This window comes from Lepus europaeus, chromosome 12, assembly GCF_033115175.1.
Source record: "Lepus europaeus isolate LE1 chromosome 12, mLepTim1.pri, whole genome shotgun sequence".
Classification (NCBI taxonomy): domain Eukaryota; kingdom Metazoa; phylum Chordata; class Mammalia; order Lagomorpha; family Leporidae; genus Lepus; species Lepus europaeus.
In genome coordinates, this window is record NC_084838.1 from 18111119 (window position 1) to 18130555 (window position 19437).

General features: G+C 41.0%; 1 protein-coding gene across 1 annotated transcript in view; it reads right to left on the reverse strand.

The window, feature by feature from the left end:
- Positions 1-19437, reverse strand: part of PAPPA (pappalysin 1) — a 268195-nt gene that overhangs the window by 166375 nt on the left and 82383 nt on the right. Inside the window, exons 6-7 of the mRNA XM_062207691.1 lie at positions 14930-15051; positions 6552-7050 (exon numbers count right to left, since the gene is read on the reverse strand). Of these exons, the coding sequence (XP_062063675.1) occupies positions 6552-7050; positions 14930-15051 (621 nt within the window). The remainder of the gene's footprint in view (positions 1-6551; positions 7051-14929; positions 15052-19437) is intronic.

Genomic DNA, 19437 nt, shown 5'->3' on the forward strand with positions numbered 1-19437 from the left:
GCTAATAGCTAATGATCCAACCATTCCATTCCTCAGCATCAACCTTGGAGTAACGTTTGCACACATGTGCCCACAAGAGATTTGTAAAAAAATGCTTGCTACTGGTATATTTTTTTGTAATAGGAAAAATGTGTGAAATTACCTTATATGCTCTTCATTGAGGACCTGACTAAATAATCTGTATCAATTCATTCTATGGAATAGTGTATAGTTGTTAAAAAAAATGAAATATATTTAAGAAGTAAAGTAGGTAAATATCCCAAATTACTAAATTTCTCATCTACAAGCTCTATATTTGGTCTGGGGACTGAGAATGTATTCTTGTTATGAAATACAGCATATGCATTATCTATTCATCCATTTATCAATGTTTACAAACAGCCACTTAATTTCAGCCATCTTCATGGTGGAAAGCTTCTTCTGTGATCAATTCTTCTGAAGGTTACTTCCTCCTAGAAGCCTTCCTTATCCACTCAAAGAGGTTACACACTCTTCCTATGTTTCCTCTTTTGTTTTTTAGGATTTATTTATTTATTTATTTATTTGAAAGGCAGAGCCACAGAGAGAGGCAGAGGCAGAGAGAGAGAGAGAGAGAGAGAGAGAGAGAGAGAGAGAAAGGTCTTCCATCCACTGGTTCACTCCTCAAATAGCTATAACGGCTGGAGCTGAGCCAATCCGAAGCCAGGAGCCAGGAGCTTCCTCCAGGTCTCCCACACAGTTGCAGGGAATAAACACTTGGACCATCTTCTACAGCTTTCCCAGGCCATAATAGAGAGCTAGATTGGAAGTGGAGCAGCTGGGTCTTGAACTGGCACCCATATAGGATGCCAGCACTGAAGGCAGTGGCTTTACCCGCTATGCCACAGTGCTGGCCACCCTATGCTTTATTACAGCCCCCTTCTGTTTCTCACACCATGGTACTTCTCATGCTGTAGTGTAAGCACCTGATTCCTCATCTGTTTCCCATCTTTTAACTGTGTTTATGAGACCAGGGATCACGTCTGCATTAATCAGAGCTATATGCTTAGTCCCAACACAGTGCATGGCAGACACTTGTTAAAAAGAAACAAGTATCACTGAAAATTCTTGTATTATATTATCACTTTTTGGTTGATGAGTGAATGAACAAATTTACATATACAAGAAGAAAGACTGGGTAACTGGGGGAGGCATAGAAAAAGCCACAAAAAAGAAATGGGGCTCAGAAAAAAACATATGACGTTGTGACTCAGCTTAAGATCCATAGAAACAGCAGGTAAGAGCCAACTGTGCTTTCAGCTGACCCTGATTTGGGTAAACCTTTCCAAAACCTCTGAGGCTCAATATGGCATCAGATATCAATCCTACCCAAAGAGCATATTATCCAATTAACATATTTCATTTTAGTCTCCTCCATCTACATTGTAAGAATCAGTGAAAACAAGGACTTTTTCCTGTTCTGTTCATTACTGCATTCTCATTACTAAAAAGTAGTTGGGTTCATGGTAGGAATCAATAAATATCTGCTGAACAAATGAGCTGATGAATGAGCTGATGTTTTTGGTTGAATGAGGTCCTTTGTGTTTGCAGTCCAGAGGAAAAGATCTGGACACCAAGAATGTCCATCTAGAGCATATGAATATATCCTTTTCTTTCTTTCTTTTTTTTTTTTTTTTTGACAGGCAGAGTGGACAGTGAGAGAGAGAGAGACAGAGAGAAAGGTCTTCCTTTTGCCGTTGGTTCACCCTCCAATGGCCGCCGCGGTAGCGCGCTGCGGCCGGCGCACCGCGCTGTTCCGATGGCAGGAGCCAGGTGCTTCTCCTGGTCTCCCATGGGGTGCAGAGCCCAAACACTTGGGCTATCCTCCACTGCACTCCCTGGCCACGGCATCCTTTTCTACACTTGATCTTAGCCAAAAGGCCGAGAAGTGATAATATATCCTTTTCTTACATTTCATTTTCCCCAAGCATTTTTAAAATTTTTTTTTGACAGGCAGAGTGGACGGTGAGAGAAGGAGAGACAGAGAGAAAGGTCTTCCTTTTGTCGTTGGTTCACCCTCATTGGCTGCCGCAGCTGGCGCGCTGTGGCCGGCGCATCGCGCTGATCCGAAGACAGGAGCCAGGTGCTTCTCCTGGTCTCCCTTGTGGGTGCAGGGCCCCACTGCACTCCCTGGCCTCAGCAGAGAGCTGGCCTGGAAGAGGGGCAACCGGGACAGAGTCTGGTGCCCCAAGCGGGACTAGAACCCGGTGTGCTGGCGCCGCAAGGCAGAGGATTAGCCTATTGAACCACGGCACTGGCTCCCCAAGCATTTTAGAAAAATAGTTATTTTGAAAGAGTTACACAGAGACACACACACACACACAGGAAGAGGGAGGGAGGGAGGGATGGGGAGAGAGAGAGAGTGAGATCGATCTCCATCTACTGGTTCACATCCCAGATGGCCTCAATGGCCAGCCCTGGGCCAGGCCAAAGCCAAGAGCCAGATGCTTCTTCCCAGTCTCCCATGTGGGTGGGAGGAGACCAAACACTGGGCCATCTTTTGCTATTTTTCCCATGCCATTAACAGGGAGCTGGATGGGAGGTACAGCAGCCAGAACATGAGCCGGTGCACACATGGGATGCAGGCATCAAAGGAACAGCTTTATCCACTGTGGAATGACAGTCTCTTCCCCCAAGAATTTTATTGAGGATGCCAAGGAAGTAAGGTAAAATAGATTGAGATTGTGTTGGTAGCTACAAGGTGTGAAAGTGAGAGACAAACTAAAAGGATAACAAGTTGGGATACACAAAGTGTTGTAAGATACGACTAATAGAAATGCATAAGGTGGGCAGCACAAACACACTTGCTTAATTGGAGGATGAATGAACAAGAACCCTAACTTAGGAGGTGATGGATCCAGGTATAAACCCCAGATTTGCCACTTGAAATTGTGTAAACTCTGTCACTCTCCTCACTTCTCTGAGTTTTAAGTCATCATATATAATCTGGAGATATGGTCACCTACCTCAGGGGTTAATGTCAATGTCCATGGACTACAGGTTTCAGGAGGGCATCCAGAGGCAGTGATGATTCCTTGGGAACTGATTTTATTAGACAATCCCTATTGAATTCCTTTTACGACAAAAAATAAATCAACTGTCATCTAAGACACTTCTGTGTCTATCAACAGAGAAGAGTTTAATGTGTTGTCCTTTCATGTTACAATTATAGAAACAAAGGCCCAAATAGGGGATGCGACATGTCTTGACATCATGTGTTGCTTTAGTTATGAGAGAATTGGTCTCCTTTTTTTTTGAAGGTGTCAGTTCTGATTCAATGGGAGGGATTTCCACTTAAGGGAGATGGAGATACTCCACATTTCTTCCTTGTCTTGGCCTAAAGTAATCAGTCTACTCCAAGCTTCCATGGGTAAGCACAGAAGACTCTCCCTTCATCAATGTCATACCTTGGGAAACTATCTCCAGTGCAGATAACAGAAAGAATAAATATTTTTGTTGAGAGAAAAAAATGAAGACAAAGGTCAAAGGGAATCATGTAATGGGTTGAGTAAGGCAAGAAAAAGAAAGCATTTTTTCCTCTATCCTCTTTTCCTCCAAAACAGTCTTTATATAGAACTTGTATAGGAGCCAACTTATTTGATATGGAAAAAATGTGAAAGCAGCAAAACACACACACACACACACAGAGCACTACTTATAGTGGGGTTCAGAACTCAAAATACCAGTAGATAAAGAAGTTGAAATGGTAGGCTGACTTAGAATGATATTTTTCCCTTTTTCAGAGCCTCCGAGGACATTCAGAGCAGGAACCCTAGCCCAGCTCAGCTCAGGCCAAGTCTCCAATAATCTTCTTGGGATTCAAGAAACAAAGAAGAAAGTAAATTAATGCTCCAGTCTAGCACTTGTAGGGACTAAACACATATTTGTTGGGTAAATGAAAGAAAAAATGGTGCACAAAAGTATGGACCTGAATAGCAATGATTTTGTAAGCAAACTGGCATAGTATTTTGCATTTCTCCCAAGTGGGTAATGTCTTCAGCCAAAGTTAAGAACTTTTAGGTAAGGGATTTGACTGGGTCATCTTTATAATCCTCAGTTCCTAGTGCAGACTCTGACATATAGAATGTTCTCAGGACATACTTGTAAATTGAGTCACTTAATAGGTGAGTGAAAGACCTTGGCATCATGTACAGCAGTGGCTACTAAGCCTTAGCCAATGGCAGAATTAGCAGGAGAGGACCTGCACTCACAGTTTCTGATTCAACAGGCTGGTTTTAGGGCAGCAATTCTTGAATTTTGGTTGTACACTATAATCAACTGGTAAGATTGTACAAGTCCTGATGATCAGGCCTTCTTCTTACCAATTAAATCAATACCTGGGGGTAGAAGGATGGAGCATAGAGGGGAGGTGAACTTCAGATTTGGGCCACTTTAAACTGTTCCAGGTTTCTGTAGTGTATAATTGAGTATGAGAACCCCTACCCTAGTGTAATTTCATTCTTGTAGAGTTGAGACATTTGAAGACCAGAAAGGGTAAGTGAGTCACTTAAGATCACAGAGAAAGTGACTACCTTAGCTGAGAATAAGGCTCAGGGCATTTGTTACTCATTGGCTTGAAAGTCAGCTAATTTCCATCATTCTACATTTATCAACCCATGTCAGCTCTCACAGACCAACAACTTTCACAAAATGAAAGCTGTGTTTAAACAGAGGTTTTAAAACAACTATTATTTCTTCTCTCCATTGTTTTATGAAGAAAATTTAAGTAGATGCATATTTATAGAATGTTACCACTTTAGACAAGTGAGGAGACGGAAGAGACAGGGTTATGGAATATTTTCAAGGCAAGATGATCCTTTAAATTTTAAGTACATTCTCAAACACAAACCAAGTGCTCCTTTTGAGTTCTTAAACAGATGTTCTTCATCTCTGATTCAATGAATGGGCAAGAGTTTGCTTGTGATGTGCACATTAATTGCTGGCATGTAAAAGGAAGTGCTGGTAAAGTGTTTGAAAGTGGTTCTGTCTCTTAAAAAGATTAAAAGTTTCCTCCAGAACTTGGTTTCCATTAATGATGGGCTTAGTAAATATTTTCAAGTCGACAGAGCAGAGATTGTGCCTTATATCATCTTAGAACCAAATAAAGAGTCACAAAAGGCTTATAGAAATCATGGACTTAAAAATTTTTGCCATGCAGAGGAAAAAATTGAGGCTCAAAGACACCGAGTGATTTATCTAATGTAAGTAAGTGTACTGGTTAGGGCTAGACACAAAGGATCATCACTACCAATGGCCCTTGCACATATTAGGCATTGACAATGTTCAATGATTGACTACACAGATTCCTGGTATCCAAATTATTTGGCTAAAGCTCCATCATTTTTCTGATTAAAGCAGAAGTTTCATCACATCTTTAACTGAACATTGTCTGAGAATTCTGGCTTAGGATTCAGGACAGAATTCCAACCCTGATCTCATCTCATCAAGACTGCATGATCTTAGACGTTTCACATTCTAAGCCTCAGTTTCCTTCTTTGTAAAATGAGAATAGTAATAGTGCTGTGGTTGTGGAGAGGATGGAGCAAGTAAAAGATGCAAAGACAGCCTATTTTATTATACGTGGAAAAGACACTCATGAATTATTATAAGGTAGTCTTCTTTGGGAAACAAATCCTGTCAATGTTTTGGGAAAAAGGGATAGAGAAGGGACTTGGAAATTAAATATTAAAGATAGTCACTACCTCACAGAATGCAGCTAAAAGGACTCCGGGAGACTTAGAGCTAAAAAGACACCTAAGGTTCAAAAGGGTTTTAACTTCTCCTCTGCCTCAGGAAAGAAGACAAAAAACAATGACTGTGGCTGGTGATGTTCACCTTCCAACAAACTTTTCATGCAAATGCTTAAGAGCATGCATAATTCCCAGCCAACCTGCTGAACTTCATCCCCTTTTCATTCACTGAAAACACAACCAGCATGCAGGAATCTTCTTCAACTAAATCAAAATGGAGATCTTATCATTCATTTATTCTGCTTTCATTAAGGAAATTCTGGGCAGCAGATAAAGCCGCCCAGCGATGCTGGCATCCCATATGGGCACTGGTTCGAGTATTCGTTGCTCCACTTCCAATCCATCTCCCTGCTAATGTGTTTGCTAAAGCAGTGGAAGATGCTCCAAGTGCTTGGGCCCTTGAAACCATATGGGAGACATGGAAGAAGCTCCTGGTTCTGGCATTCCAACTGGCCTAATTCTGGCCATTGCAGCCATCTGGGAAGTGAATCAGCACATGGAAGATCTCTCTCTCTCTCTCTCTCTCTCTCTCTCTCTCTCTCTCTCCCTCTTCCTCTTTTTCTCTCTCTCCCTCTGTCTCTTTCTCTATCTGTAACTCTGCCTTTCAAATAAATAAATCCATCTTAAATGAAGAAAATTCTACAGTCAAAACTGAGCTAAAATCCCTAGGAGTGAATTTGGGGGTGTTGAACCTTCTCTTTCCAGTCCAGGCCCTTCTGACTCATGCAAAGGCCTCCCCAGATCACCCAATTCATCATCACCATACCCAGAGAGTCCACTTACGTGTCCACAAATCTCCTGTTGAAGTAGAAGTTGGAGGCCTTGTCCACTTGGAGAGGAGGGTCTCGGATCACCTTATACTGCAGGAGCTTGCACTCTAGGCAGAGTGGACAGTCTGCAACTGAGGTCAACATAGCTGCATCAATCTCCAGGTGCTCATCCAGTGTGTAGATCTGGATGCCATACACTTTTTCACCCACATCTCGGAGTCTGACGGTCAATGGGATGTCGCAGAAGATGTTCTGAGGGCCCAACGAGATGTTCTTCCCACTGACTGTCAATAGTTTAATATCATTGACAGCTCCACTAGAGTCCCAGTCAGAGGAGACGAAGGTCACCCAGATGGTCAGAGACTCAGGGACCAAAGGGTAGCGGAATTCCAGCTCGAGGTAGCAGCCTTGTGGCTCAGGGCAGGCTGGAGGGACTGTGTGTGGGTTGACAGCTGAATTTGGGCTCCAAGTGCGGACACTGGACTTACAGGGCTGTTCAACATCTGGATGACCTATGGAAAAGAGAGGGAGTGAGCATGGAAAGGTTTTTGAGGAAACACCTTCATCTGATTCTCAGAGTTTCCTACAAACATCAGAAGAGATTGGTCTAATGAGAACTTAGAAGGGAAAAGGGCAGGGACATTCTCATTGTCTTAGAGATTTTGTTGCATACACAGCACCAAGACCTCAGATGAATCACAAGACATTTTGTCAAAACTACATTCAACTAAGTGTCTTGCTTTTGAGTTGATGGTGAACCTTTCCTTACTCATCTTCCATTTGAAGATTTGGTTGTGAAAAATGTTAAGAAGGAAGCAATATAGACCATAAAAAAAGTTTATGGAAAATTTGCATTATCTTTTAATTCAACTTTTCCACAAACTTTTTGAAGCCCTTTGGACCTGCTAAGCACTCCCTATATCCCATGAACTTGTTTTTAATTCTTGCAAGAACTTATTTTACAGAGGAGAAGATGAAAGCTGAGAAATATAGAATGAACTGATCAAAGTCAGGCAGTTTTGAAGTATAAAGGTTGCCTTAGAACCCACTTTTTTCTGATTCTGAAATCCCTACTTTTTGTTCTTAATCCCATTGGATGCAATAGCCACAAACATAAATTAGAAATCTTGTGGTATCTTTGCTGGTGCAACCTGCTTAGACTGACAGAAGCACTAGTAAACCTCTGACAAAGAGGAGGTGAGCATGGTTAGCAGTGCCCTTGTATGGAGGATCTGGAAGAAAACTGAATCGTTAGAAACAGAGCTGGAAGAGCAGCTCTGGAGCCATCTTATCTCTCTCTCCTCCTCCCCTTTCCTACATGATGTCACTGCATACCACTGAGATTCTCCGTGCTCTGTCCAGTCTGATTCAGGAAGGGGAGGGCTGGGTAAGGAGCAGGGAGAATGAAGGAGGGATTCTTTTAGTCTGTCCCCAGGGAGATGATGCCTCTTCCCTACTGATCTCAGCCTGAAGTGACTTCTGAATTTTTCTCTGCTGAGATCACATTTAGTCCCTCGAAGAGCTCTCTCTTGCACTGCATAGAAAAGTAATCAGGATGCCATGTAGTAGTTGGCTCCAATGTGTTTAAAGGAGTCTAGGGAGAGACGCAGCTCATCTAGTGAGGGTAGGTTGGAGAAGCTCAAATTGTGTCATTAGCCTCATGCTTTTATTCTTCATAATCAGTGATTGGCAGGGGGCAAGCGGGACATGTGTAAAGGAAAAAGCTATCTTTGTAAATGCATCATGGTAATGTTAACAAGGTAACAGGAACACTAGAAAGCCATTTGGAGAGGAGAAGCCATTCCACTGAAGACTGTACATGTCTCTAAGCTCCATACTTCTGCCCAGCCAAGCAAGGGAGAACAGAGAAGCCACCTAAAGAAGATAGAGAATAGAAAAGGAAAAGAAAAAAGGAGGCGGTAAGGAGGAATTTCCCAGACATTTTAGATACATGTCAGAATAGGAGAGATGGATATAATCACAAGATTCCTCCAATCCTTCTTGGGTAATTTCATTCAACACTCACAGCAACTGCTGGCTCAACCTGATCCTCATTTTAAGTAAAAAATACAAATAAGAGTCCTCACCTAGACATCTACTCTCCATCCACTGAGTTCCAACCCTCTTTGTAGGCTGCTGTACACATGTATCACTTATATTTATTCAGCAACTGAGTGCAGCACTTTACAGTATATGAGGCATATTCTTGAATCATTAGTTAACCCATCTGATTGTCAGCAAAATCTTGTAAGACAGTTAATTATTTTTGTTTCTAATTCAGAACTCTGTTTCACACAATGTTATATGGCCTTTACCTAATGCAATGCCTAGTCTATAAAGATTGCACATAGTAGACACCCAATAATTACTTGTTAAATGAAGAAATTTCTATCTTGTTACCACAGAATTGAAAAAGCAGTTATAGCCTGGGATATTGGAGCCTGAAACCTGATGGTTGGTGCCAGGTGAACACTCTACCCCTCATGGACTTTCTCCTGAAGTTGGCAAGGAAGTAACCCATCTTTCTCTCTTCCTTGGAGAAACCGATTGTCAGCAGTGAGAAGCCACGGGACAGCAAAAATGACAAATCTGTTTGGCTCATCCTTGCTCCCTGGTTTCTTGTTAATCAACAGAGAGATCAAACCCTTTCCAGAGGACAGGAAGGTGAGTCTGGCCAATACATTGAAGTCAGCAAACAGTAGCAGAAATTTTAGCAAAGCTGTACATATCTGGTTATTAGAAATAACTCTTAGACACAGAAAGACCTCCAGCGGTCATTGAGTGCAGCCCATCACCAAAGCAGCAGTCCCTTTAGAGCAGCAGGCTTCATGAACTGACCACTCTTTATGTGCAGGCAGTGTGCCAAGCACATTACATGCCTCAGCTCTTTTTATCCTGGCAGTTAGTCTATGATGCAGGTCTTATGAAACTCATTTTACAGAAGAGGAAACTGAGACTCGGATGGTTAAGTAATTCCCTGGTGGGGAGTAGAATATTATGTGATACTGTTAGTCCAGGCAGTGTGCCAGGCTTTGAAGCAATGAAAGTTGGGTTAAAATGTCAGCCATACAGCTTCTCATTATGTCATCTACTGTAATGTTACCTACCTCATAGTGTCGCTGTAAAATGAAAATGAGATGAAATCTCTAATGGATTTTCACAAATATATTAGCTCTGTTTCAAAAAGCAAGAAGGATTAACAAGGAAAATTTTAGTAGGAGGCATTTCAAGTGAAAAGAACAGTTGAGAGAGAAGGTGGGTTAAGATGTTTTTGAGGGTAGTGGGAACCCATCAAACACTGGGGCTTGGAAGATTATGAAGTATCTTCTATGAAAGTAAGGAAACTGAAACTTTTTAAAGACTTATTTTATTTATTTGAAAGACAGAGTTACAGAGAGAGGTAGAGAGAGAGAGAGAGAGAGAGATGTCTTTCATCCACTGGTTCACTCCCCAGATGGCAGCAACGGCTGGAACTGTGCTAATCTGAAGCCAGGAGCTTCTTCCAGGTCTTCCACTTGGGTGCAGGGGCCCAAGGTCTTGGGCCACCTTCTACTGCTTTCCCAGGCTGTAGCAGAGAGCTGGATCAGAAGAGGAGCAGCCAGGACTAGAACTGGTGCCCATATGGGATGCCAGTGCTTCAGGCCAGGGTTTTAACCCACTGTGCCACAGCACTGGCCCCTAGGAAACCAAACTTTGTACTGAGATAGTTGGAGAGCTACTGAAGATTTTCTGGCAAATAAGTGGCATAGATTTGTCTTTTAGAAAAATCACTGTTCCATGACAGATAGATATCATCAATCTATCTGTTCATCTATCTATCCATCTATCCACTGATTCATCCACCAATTCATCCATTCATCCACCCATGCATTCAAAGGCTATTTAATGAATTGCAGATCTGTGTCCACAGTTGAGGCAATTCCCTAGGAAACAGGTTCCCAGACATGGTCTCAGGTCTCATGAAACATTTAGCTTTATATGATCAGCAAGCAGATAGTTTTATATGTGTGTAGAAATAGATTTAGACATTCTTATGTTAATCTAATTTACATTTATGAAGATCTATATGGACAGCTATCATGTATCTACATGTGTATACATTGCAGCTATTGACTTGAATATAGTTCTGAAATTTTGTGCCAAGCTTTTTTCCATATAAATGTTTCAGCACACCTGAAGTATTCTGGGCAGGAAAATGGAGAAGACACTCATACAAATAAAAGAAAATGAAAACAGCTAGTGTCATGTGGTAATCTCTCAGAAAACCCAACAATTGGAATATAATATATGCTTGCATACATGTTCTAAACTGGAGTTTGAGGTGGTCAGATTCAGCTATCTAATCCGGATTATGCTATGCTCATAATCTAGGTTATAATCCTTTGAAATCTCATTTTTGCTCAACAGATAAGAGCACACTACTTCATGTGAGCAAAGGCAAGAAGTTCTTTTTTGAAATCAAGTTAATGAAACATAGTGGATGTCCAATAAACATGTGTTAAATGAAGAATATTCTGTCTTGTAAATATGGAGTTGCAAAAAGAAGTTATGGCTCCATGGAAGAACAGGCTAGGAAGGATAATAGTTCTAATGTCCATATTGTGGATTACATGCCATCTTTAGAGAGGCTGAGCACCTTGGGCAAGGGCACAGAGTCAACTGATGGCAGTTCTGGGATTGAGGTCCAATTGTACTCATCTGCCCCACCCCACACTGTGCTCTTTCCCCAACCCCACAGACATGTCTGGCATCGCTCATGAAGTTGGGAGTTTTATGTTAGTTTGGGAAGTCCAACAACTTAAACACACAAAGATAAATAGGATGAAAATGAGTTGAGAAATAAATTTCAGAGTTTGGTTCATGGAAAAGTTTATTTCTTCAAGGATATTAAAAGGGTCTGAGCCAAAAGGATCACAGAGTCTGTAATAGGATGCTCCAAAAAAAGAACAGTGTCTTTTCCTGGCCTCTGTGTGCTCAGTTTACATAGGAGGGAAACCCGGAGTGGGTGGATATCCTTGGCATGCCTGAGTCATCCCAGAGAATGGGCTCAGTGACTCTCATTGAACTCCATACTGCATATTGTACTTTAGGAGGGTCAGGGACAAATCAGGAACAGACTTCACCAACTGGCATTGGGATAGAGGAAGGTATTGGGAAATGTCTGGAAATTAGGTCATTCAAACAAATGACAGAACAAACCAAGAAGATTTTAGCCAGAGAATTCTCAAGCAGAAGTCCTACCTTACCCTACCTTCCAAATATAACTCAGATCTACCAAGTCCTCTCCCTTCTTCTTACTCTGATCTCACCCAGGCCACCACCACCCTTCATCTGGATTATGGCAACAGTTACCTGGCTGCTGCTTTTCCATTAGTATCCACCTGCCCAATCTCTTTTCTACAGAAAAGTTCATGCAGTCTCTATAACAACCACATCTTATCACATACCATACCCCCACCAAGCACATGACGTCTTCCCACTACATTCAGCATAAATCCAAATCCACACTCACCTGGTCATTATCCACCTCACCTGTCCAACCTTTCCCACTTCCATCTTCATGTTCTAAACCCATTTAAACTTGTACAGCATTATTGAGTAGTTTGTGCTTAGTGAAGCTGTATCTATTGGTAGTTAATATACTGTGCCCCAATTGTTACAATATGTAAATTGTAAACTAAATATGTAAATTGCAACCACAACTAAAACAAAGAAATTTTAAACTTCAAGAATAAATAAGAGTGTGATCTGTTAGCTACCAGAGCATTAACATAACACGTCATACACCTGATGGAAAATTCCACTGTACTCTCAGGAGAGAATGAGGGTGAAAAGGGCAAATGATCTCACATTATGAGGCTACCTCAAAAAGTTCATGGAAAACTTGAATTAAAAGATACATTTATGCTGGTACAAAAATTTTGGAAATTACATTTGACCTGCACAGGAGAAAGAACAACAAAAAGGTTGCTGAAAATTTGTATTCTGAAAATACTATGCAGAGATTTCAAAATTTGGGGCACCCAAATAAACTTATCTTTGCTTTTTAAAATTTTTATTTACTTACTTGAGAGAGAGGGAGAAAATGAATGAATGTCTTATTGCAGGTTCACTCTCCAAATGTTTTAAACATTCAGGGCTGAACCAGGTTGAAGCTGGGACCTGAAAATTCAATTCAGGTCTTCCACATGAGCCATCACCTGCTGCCTCCCAGGGTTTGCATTAGCCAGAATTTAAGATTAGTAGCAGAGCCAGGAACCAAACCCAGGAACTCCAGTACAGGGTATGGGCATCCCAAGTGGTGTCTTAACAACATCCTCCCCATAAACTTATCATTTAAAAACAGTTTATTTGAAAGGAGAGAGAGAGAGAGATCTCCCATCCACTGGTTTACTCCCCAAATGGCCACAATATTTAAGACTGGATCTGACCCAGGCTGAAGCCAGGAACCAGAAACTCCATCCTGGTCTCCTACATTGGTGGCAAGCGCTCAGACACTAGCACCATAATCCACTGACTTCCCAGACACAGGGAGCTGGATAGAAGCAGAATAGTTAGGGCTTGAAATCTTGGTGTGCTGTAATCAATATGGCATGTTGGAATTGCGGACAACGGCTTAACCTGCTGTGCCACAATGCTGGTCCCTAAACTCATTTTTTAATTCTGTTTTCCACTAACATTTGAAGTATCCTCTTAATATTATGAAAATAATTTTCACTTTAAAGATACATTGAAAAACCCTCAAGAAGCCCCGTTATTTCCTGGAACATAATTAGAAAACCACTGCTGTAAACATATTAAAGTCTTCTCACATTCTGAAAAGCACCTTGCTCACTGATGTTCAGACGTTTTGTGGGAAGCTAGAGTCTGCAGTTAGGAGAGGGGTCCTTTTTCTACTGATTCCCAACACACTATACTTCTATTCAATTGTGTCTCTTCATGCTGAAAGACAACTGTTCATTTATTTATCCACAATGGCCTACCAGATGGCCATGCATCTCCAGGAAAGTGCCCAGCACATAGTCCCTACAGGGGGTCACAGATGAGATGAGTTTACTCTACTTCAGTGTGCAAGGTGTTGTCAGGTGGAAGAGACAGATTTCTTTTATGAAAACTGAAAGCAGATCCAGTTTGGGTGGGAAAATTATGATTGCAAATCTCAGGAAGAACTTTCTAAACAATGGCGATGGAACAGGGTGCCAGGACACCTCAGTGAGGAAGTGCATAGAGGGGATTCCTGCCCTGGGTGTGACCCAGGGCTGCCTGACCCTAGGCATTCCTTCCAAGTCTGACAGCTTGTGATCCTGTGAGGCCGAATTGAGGGTTTCTCCCAGACATCCCTCTCGCTTTACATTCCAGATGGATTTGTTTAGAGTTCCCAAGTTTGACTCTCATTTTTATTTTAAGCTACTTTAGAAAATAAAGTACAGTACTATCATTTTTCAAATTCACTCTCCCCTCTGATCCCTATTCCTTACTTTAGTCTATCTCTGGCCTTTTTCTCTCTAACCTTCTTTCTAAAAATAAAGAGGATAGCAGAGTTCACTCTGAAGCTCAATGAGGGGACTGATTCCACTCCCTCCAGTGAGCTAGTGTAACAGTGTCCTCACCCAGTGACTATGGGCATGAGCAGACCTGCACAGGAGAAAAAGCACTGGGCAAGGGCATGGTGTATGTGTATGTCTCTTAGGTCCAATGGAGAGAGGATGAAAGACAAGGCTTGGGGTGCCTGTTCATCTGGCTTCAGGACCAACTGATAAAGTACAACAATAAGCATTTAGCAAAAGGTGATCTCTTAATTTCTACAGAAAACAATAATGCTGTAGGAAGCACAGGATTGTTGGCTTCTTGGGGGCGCTGGTAGACATCCTCTAGACAGAGAAAGGTATGATTGTGGATAGAGTCCACAAAATGATTACTGTGAAGTGCTTTCCTCAAGTGTCTTGCAGTTAAATGGATATTAAAAAGGAACATGTATGGAAGAAATGAAAGGAATAGTGTGATACATATGAGAGTGCTGTGGATAGGCTCGGGAATAACTAAAGAAGAATCAAAGACTACTGATGATTTGGAGACTCAAGTTGCTTAAGTGGACTCTAGCTGTGGTCTGGAGGTTACATGCACCCTTACACACTGTGTCCTTAGAAGGAGAGGCTTTGGGTACTTAATGGATATTTGTTGCCTTTGTTTGTGTGGGAATAACATCCCCAGCACAGTGCAATCACTGAAAACAAATCTTTCAAATGACTGCACGAACATTGTCCTTCCAGAGTACTCTTCAGATCAATGGAGACAGAAAGACAAGTAAAAATCATCAAACTCCAGAGACACTGAAAGAGTGGTTCCTCTGCACATGCAACCTGGGAAAATGCTTCCAGAAGAGCAGCTTACCTTCTGCTTCCCGAGGGCTCCAGTGTCCTGATGGGCCACAGGGCATTGGGGAGGAGGCGTTGAAAGCATACTGCACCAAGATTCTCCCTTCCAGGCACAGGTCACATGCTGATCCCAATTCTCTAGGAGGCCAAGGAAAGAGGGAACATGCACCGACTTAGGAACAGTTGAATGAGCAATTGACAGGAGTAGGCATTGGCATCTGCTACAGTGGCCCATCTCCTCCCTCCACATGCCAAGCCTTCTGAAAAACGTCTGTAGGTGAAATTCTTCCCTGTTGCTCAGCAAGGACATGGCCCATGCCTAAGCATCTTCTGCTCTGATGGTACACACTTCTTTGATTTCAAGCAGCACGGGAACAATAGGCCAAAGACTAACCACCTGCAATAGTTTAAATTTCACCACATGAAAAATTCCACTAAGTGGTTGTGAACAAACTGTTTACCCCATTTTATCTTCTCCTTTAGCAATATTGATCAGATGGATACTAAGAGCTGGGTGCCATTCTGTATCCTAGGCATTGACTATGAAGAAGGCACATCTCTTTCATCTGAAAATGAACGGGCTGGATTAGATGATGCCTAAGGAACTGCCCAGTCCTGACGTTCTGGGGATAGATGAGTCAGTCCTTAATTTTAACAGTCAAAAGCAGTTTCCTTACCATGCCATCTAATTCATTTTAGCAGCTTTCCAAGGGGTTAGCCAATCCCTCAATGGGGCCAGCCCCAGAAGTGGAATATTATGGTGGCTTCCCCTTCTGTCTTGTGTATCTGGATTCAATCTCCCCTTGGCCATAACAGCATCTGGGATCCTACTTGTTCTCTGGATTTGGCATCTGCTTAGGAGGCAGTTGTGGGTAAGGGAGAGTGATGAGTCCTTTTCTCCTGTACTAATGTGGAACCCCAAACTCTGCAAATCTGAGCAATCTTTGTAGGAGGACTGGAAAATGAATCATGAGAAGGTGTCAAGAAAGGTACCAATCCCAAACCATGATTTCACAAAATGTAATGTCCCTGTTGAAACATTATGAATTATTCCTAGAAGAATCTATATGCTTTGGCTATCTGAAGGCAGATGACTCCAATCTCAAATCTCAGGAGTCTATCCTTAAAGGGGAGCTTTCTTATACCTCTGAGCTCACATGGTCAGGATAAGTATGCTCATAATATGCCTACTATCAAAATATGCTGACATGTCCCATTCTCCTTCCACACAGCTGCAGGAAATGATCAAATCTCTGTCTGAATAGACCATGCCCTGCTGACCTGCTGTAGTGGCTCTAGCCCCTAATGTCCTGTGATATGGCATTCATAGGACTTGTAAAGTATCCCTCTTGTCATGCCAATTTTGGTTCTCTTCACTCTGGGCTTTACCTAGTGATTGTGGTGTGTTATGTTAACCTCATATTCCACAATTTTCACCTGTTTGATGTTTCTCACCCTTCCAGCTACATTTCAGAAATTATTTCCTCTACAAAGACTCTTTTTTGTACACAGGTGAGTTTCTGTCCACAGATTGTGAGATTTTTAAAGACAATGTCTGTGTCTTATGATGCTTTCTTTTCTCTTAGGGTCCAACACATACCCTGTTTCACAGTGTTAGTCAGTATCTATCACTGGGTGAATGGATGGATGGATGGTTGATTGGGTGGGTGGACAATGAATGAATAACTGTCACTCAGACACATTGCTAATATCCATGACTAACCTAGTCCAAACCTTTTAATTGCAGATTTTTCATCATTAGCCTTATCATTGTAAATGTGAAAGCATACGCATATAAAAATTTGCAAGAACACTAACATTCAATGGTATGAGAATAATTAAATAGCTCATGGTTAAACTGCTTTCTGGAGTGGTAAGCAGTTATTACAAAAAATAACAATAAACATTATACAACTTCATGGAAAAAATGTAAGCTATAACATTGTTTAAAAAGTAATATCAAACACTGAGTATATAATAATACCTCAATGTTGGCCAAATAACTTTAGTGATGAAATATTATTGGCAATGATTTCTGAGAGGTGGAACCTATGATAACTGATTTTACTCTCTATGTTTACTTTTCCTGGTTTTCTGAATTTTCTACATATTTTAAATAAATATGAGATACTGCTGAAGTTATTAATAATTACACAAATATTCTTGTAGGTAGGTCATCCTGGACAGAAAGAGATTTCCTTAGCATTGCTGTTGTGGGAAGAGATCTTTTCCAAAGAACACAATCCCTGAACTGCAGCTCTGAGCCTCATGACCAGCTTCGTAATAACAATGAGATTACAACTGTCACGATGGATTTAGGAACCACACTGACCTTAATAGCCACAGTGTAATTCTTTATGCTTCCTTTAAATGTTTAGTTTTGAGTGACAAGACATGAAGTCACCTGAGCTTCACAAAACTCCTGACATTCTTAGTAAATGCTTCATTAATGAGCAAATAAATAATCCCCAGTAAATACTTTGATGAATGAACAAATCTTTATCCACCTGACAGCAAATGTGTTGTATGTTATACATCTTGGGAATGTATAATATGTGTCTCCTACCTTTGGTATTTATTTCATTTTCATGGGCACTTGTATGTACCACACACACACACACACACATACAATGAAATCATAGACACACAGAATTCTAATGCTAGGAGAGATTATCTTTCTTACTCAGTTTAAAATTTGAAGTCTGCGCTGTCCAATATGGTAGCTTTCATCCATATGTAGCTATTTAAATGTAAAATAATTAGAATTAAATAAACTTAAAAATTTGGTTCCTAACACATATGTTGTCTCTTTTTAAGTGTTCTACAGCCATAGTTGGCAAGTGGCTGCCATCTTGGACAGTACAGATATAAGATATTTCTACTGTTGCAGAAAATCCAATTGGACAGTGCTGCTAAGGCATCCACTGTGCAGCATATATTACCTTCTGCCCTATGCAAAAATATATGCACCATCTTTAAGAGAATTGAGAAGACAGTCACTCAAATTATTTTCAGTGTTCTGGAATTTGGAAAAGGGACTTTGGTTGAAAAAGTTTTGGAAAATTGAGGCCCAAGAGAAAGAGGGAATTGATAAGGTCACAAAGATTTCAGACCCAGGTCTCGGTTCACAGTCCAGTACTCTTGACAATAATACTCCATAGCTACTTGTTCAGATAACTGAAACCATCCAGTCAACACATGTTTGCAAGGCTGATAAAAAATAAAGAAGTTAGAAAAACCAGGGGTGGCCTTGAATTATTTATTCAGTTGCCCATGTGTGAAGATACAGACTGTGGGAGGATCTGAATATGTTTTTTTAAGGGAAACCCTTGTATTCTCTTAGACCACAGATGTGAGAACAGCAGGAGGACATGAGCATGGCCAGGGGCAAGATGTTGGCATTGATGGATGTAGTGGAAAACACTGGAGGTTTTTCAGGGAAAGGGAATTTTCAAGTAGCTATAAAGCTCTGGAAAACATTGCAAAAATGGGAGAGAATATTTCGTGAACATATAGCCTGTGTGCTTGGCTTATTACAGATGTTATTTTGTTGAATTCCCCACAAACCCAGTGGGGCATAATTAACACCTTTACATGAAAGAAGACTTAGAGGGTCAGAAAGGTGAGATGGCTGGGCTAAGATCCCATCGACTCAAGTTATAAAACTGAGAATGGAAAATGGATGTCCAGCATCAAAGCTTGTACACGTTATATTAAGCCAATTTGCAGGAATATAAAATCCATGTGCATGGAAGAGTGGTATACATAAAATGTTGCTCTATTTCTTTACAACAGTTTATTGAACTTGTGCACTGGCTTCCTCTAGCTATAGACTATGGTCTCTATAGCTGTTAACCCTAATTAGACATGTTTCAAAAATGTCAGTTTTAATTTAACATATGATAACTCCATTATGAAATCTTAGACTGAACAGAATAGCTATTGTATGAGCCTAAAGTACTAACTGACTATAAGTTATTAAAAACATATTGATTGAAGCTGAGAGCACTATGTAATAGAGACATATATCATTACACAACAATTAACCCTCCAATAGGTTTCCAACAATCAGATGGTATCTATTTAATGGACAATAACTGCTTTATGAAATACAAATTGAATACATACACAGGAAGCTTCATTTAAAAAACTTCCATTTTTAAGTGGAATTGAGGCCAAGGCTTGACCAAAAGTCTGATACTTCTCATCACCACAGAAAAAATAAATAAACCCACAGGCTGCTGGAAAGCCTGCTCTGAAGTGTCACATGAGGTTTCCCAAACTGAGCTCTGAGCTCACAGTGAGGGTGGCTTGGGCAGGGGAGGGGAGTTTCTACAGAGAGACTCAGGAATGCATTTCTTCCTCAGTGATCAGGTTGATCCAGATGCCAGATGGAGGTTCTAGATTCTAGGACCGAGGGTAATGTGGAAAATTAGAGTCCAGATTTAAGGTGAAACCATGATCTACTATGCTTTAGGAAAATTTAAAATTTTTCATTTTTAATGGAATACAATATTTTTATGT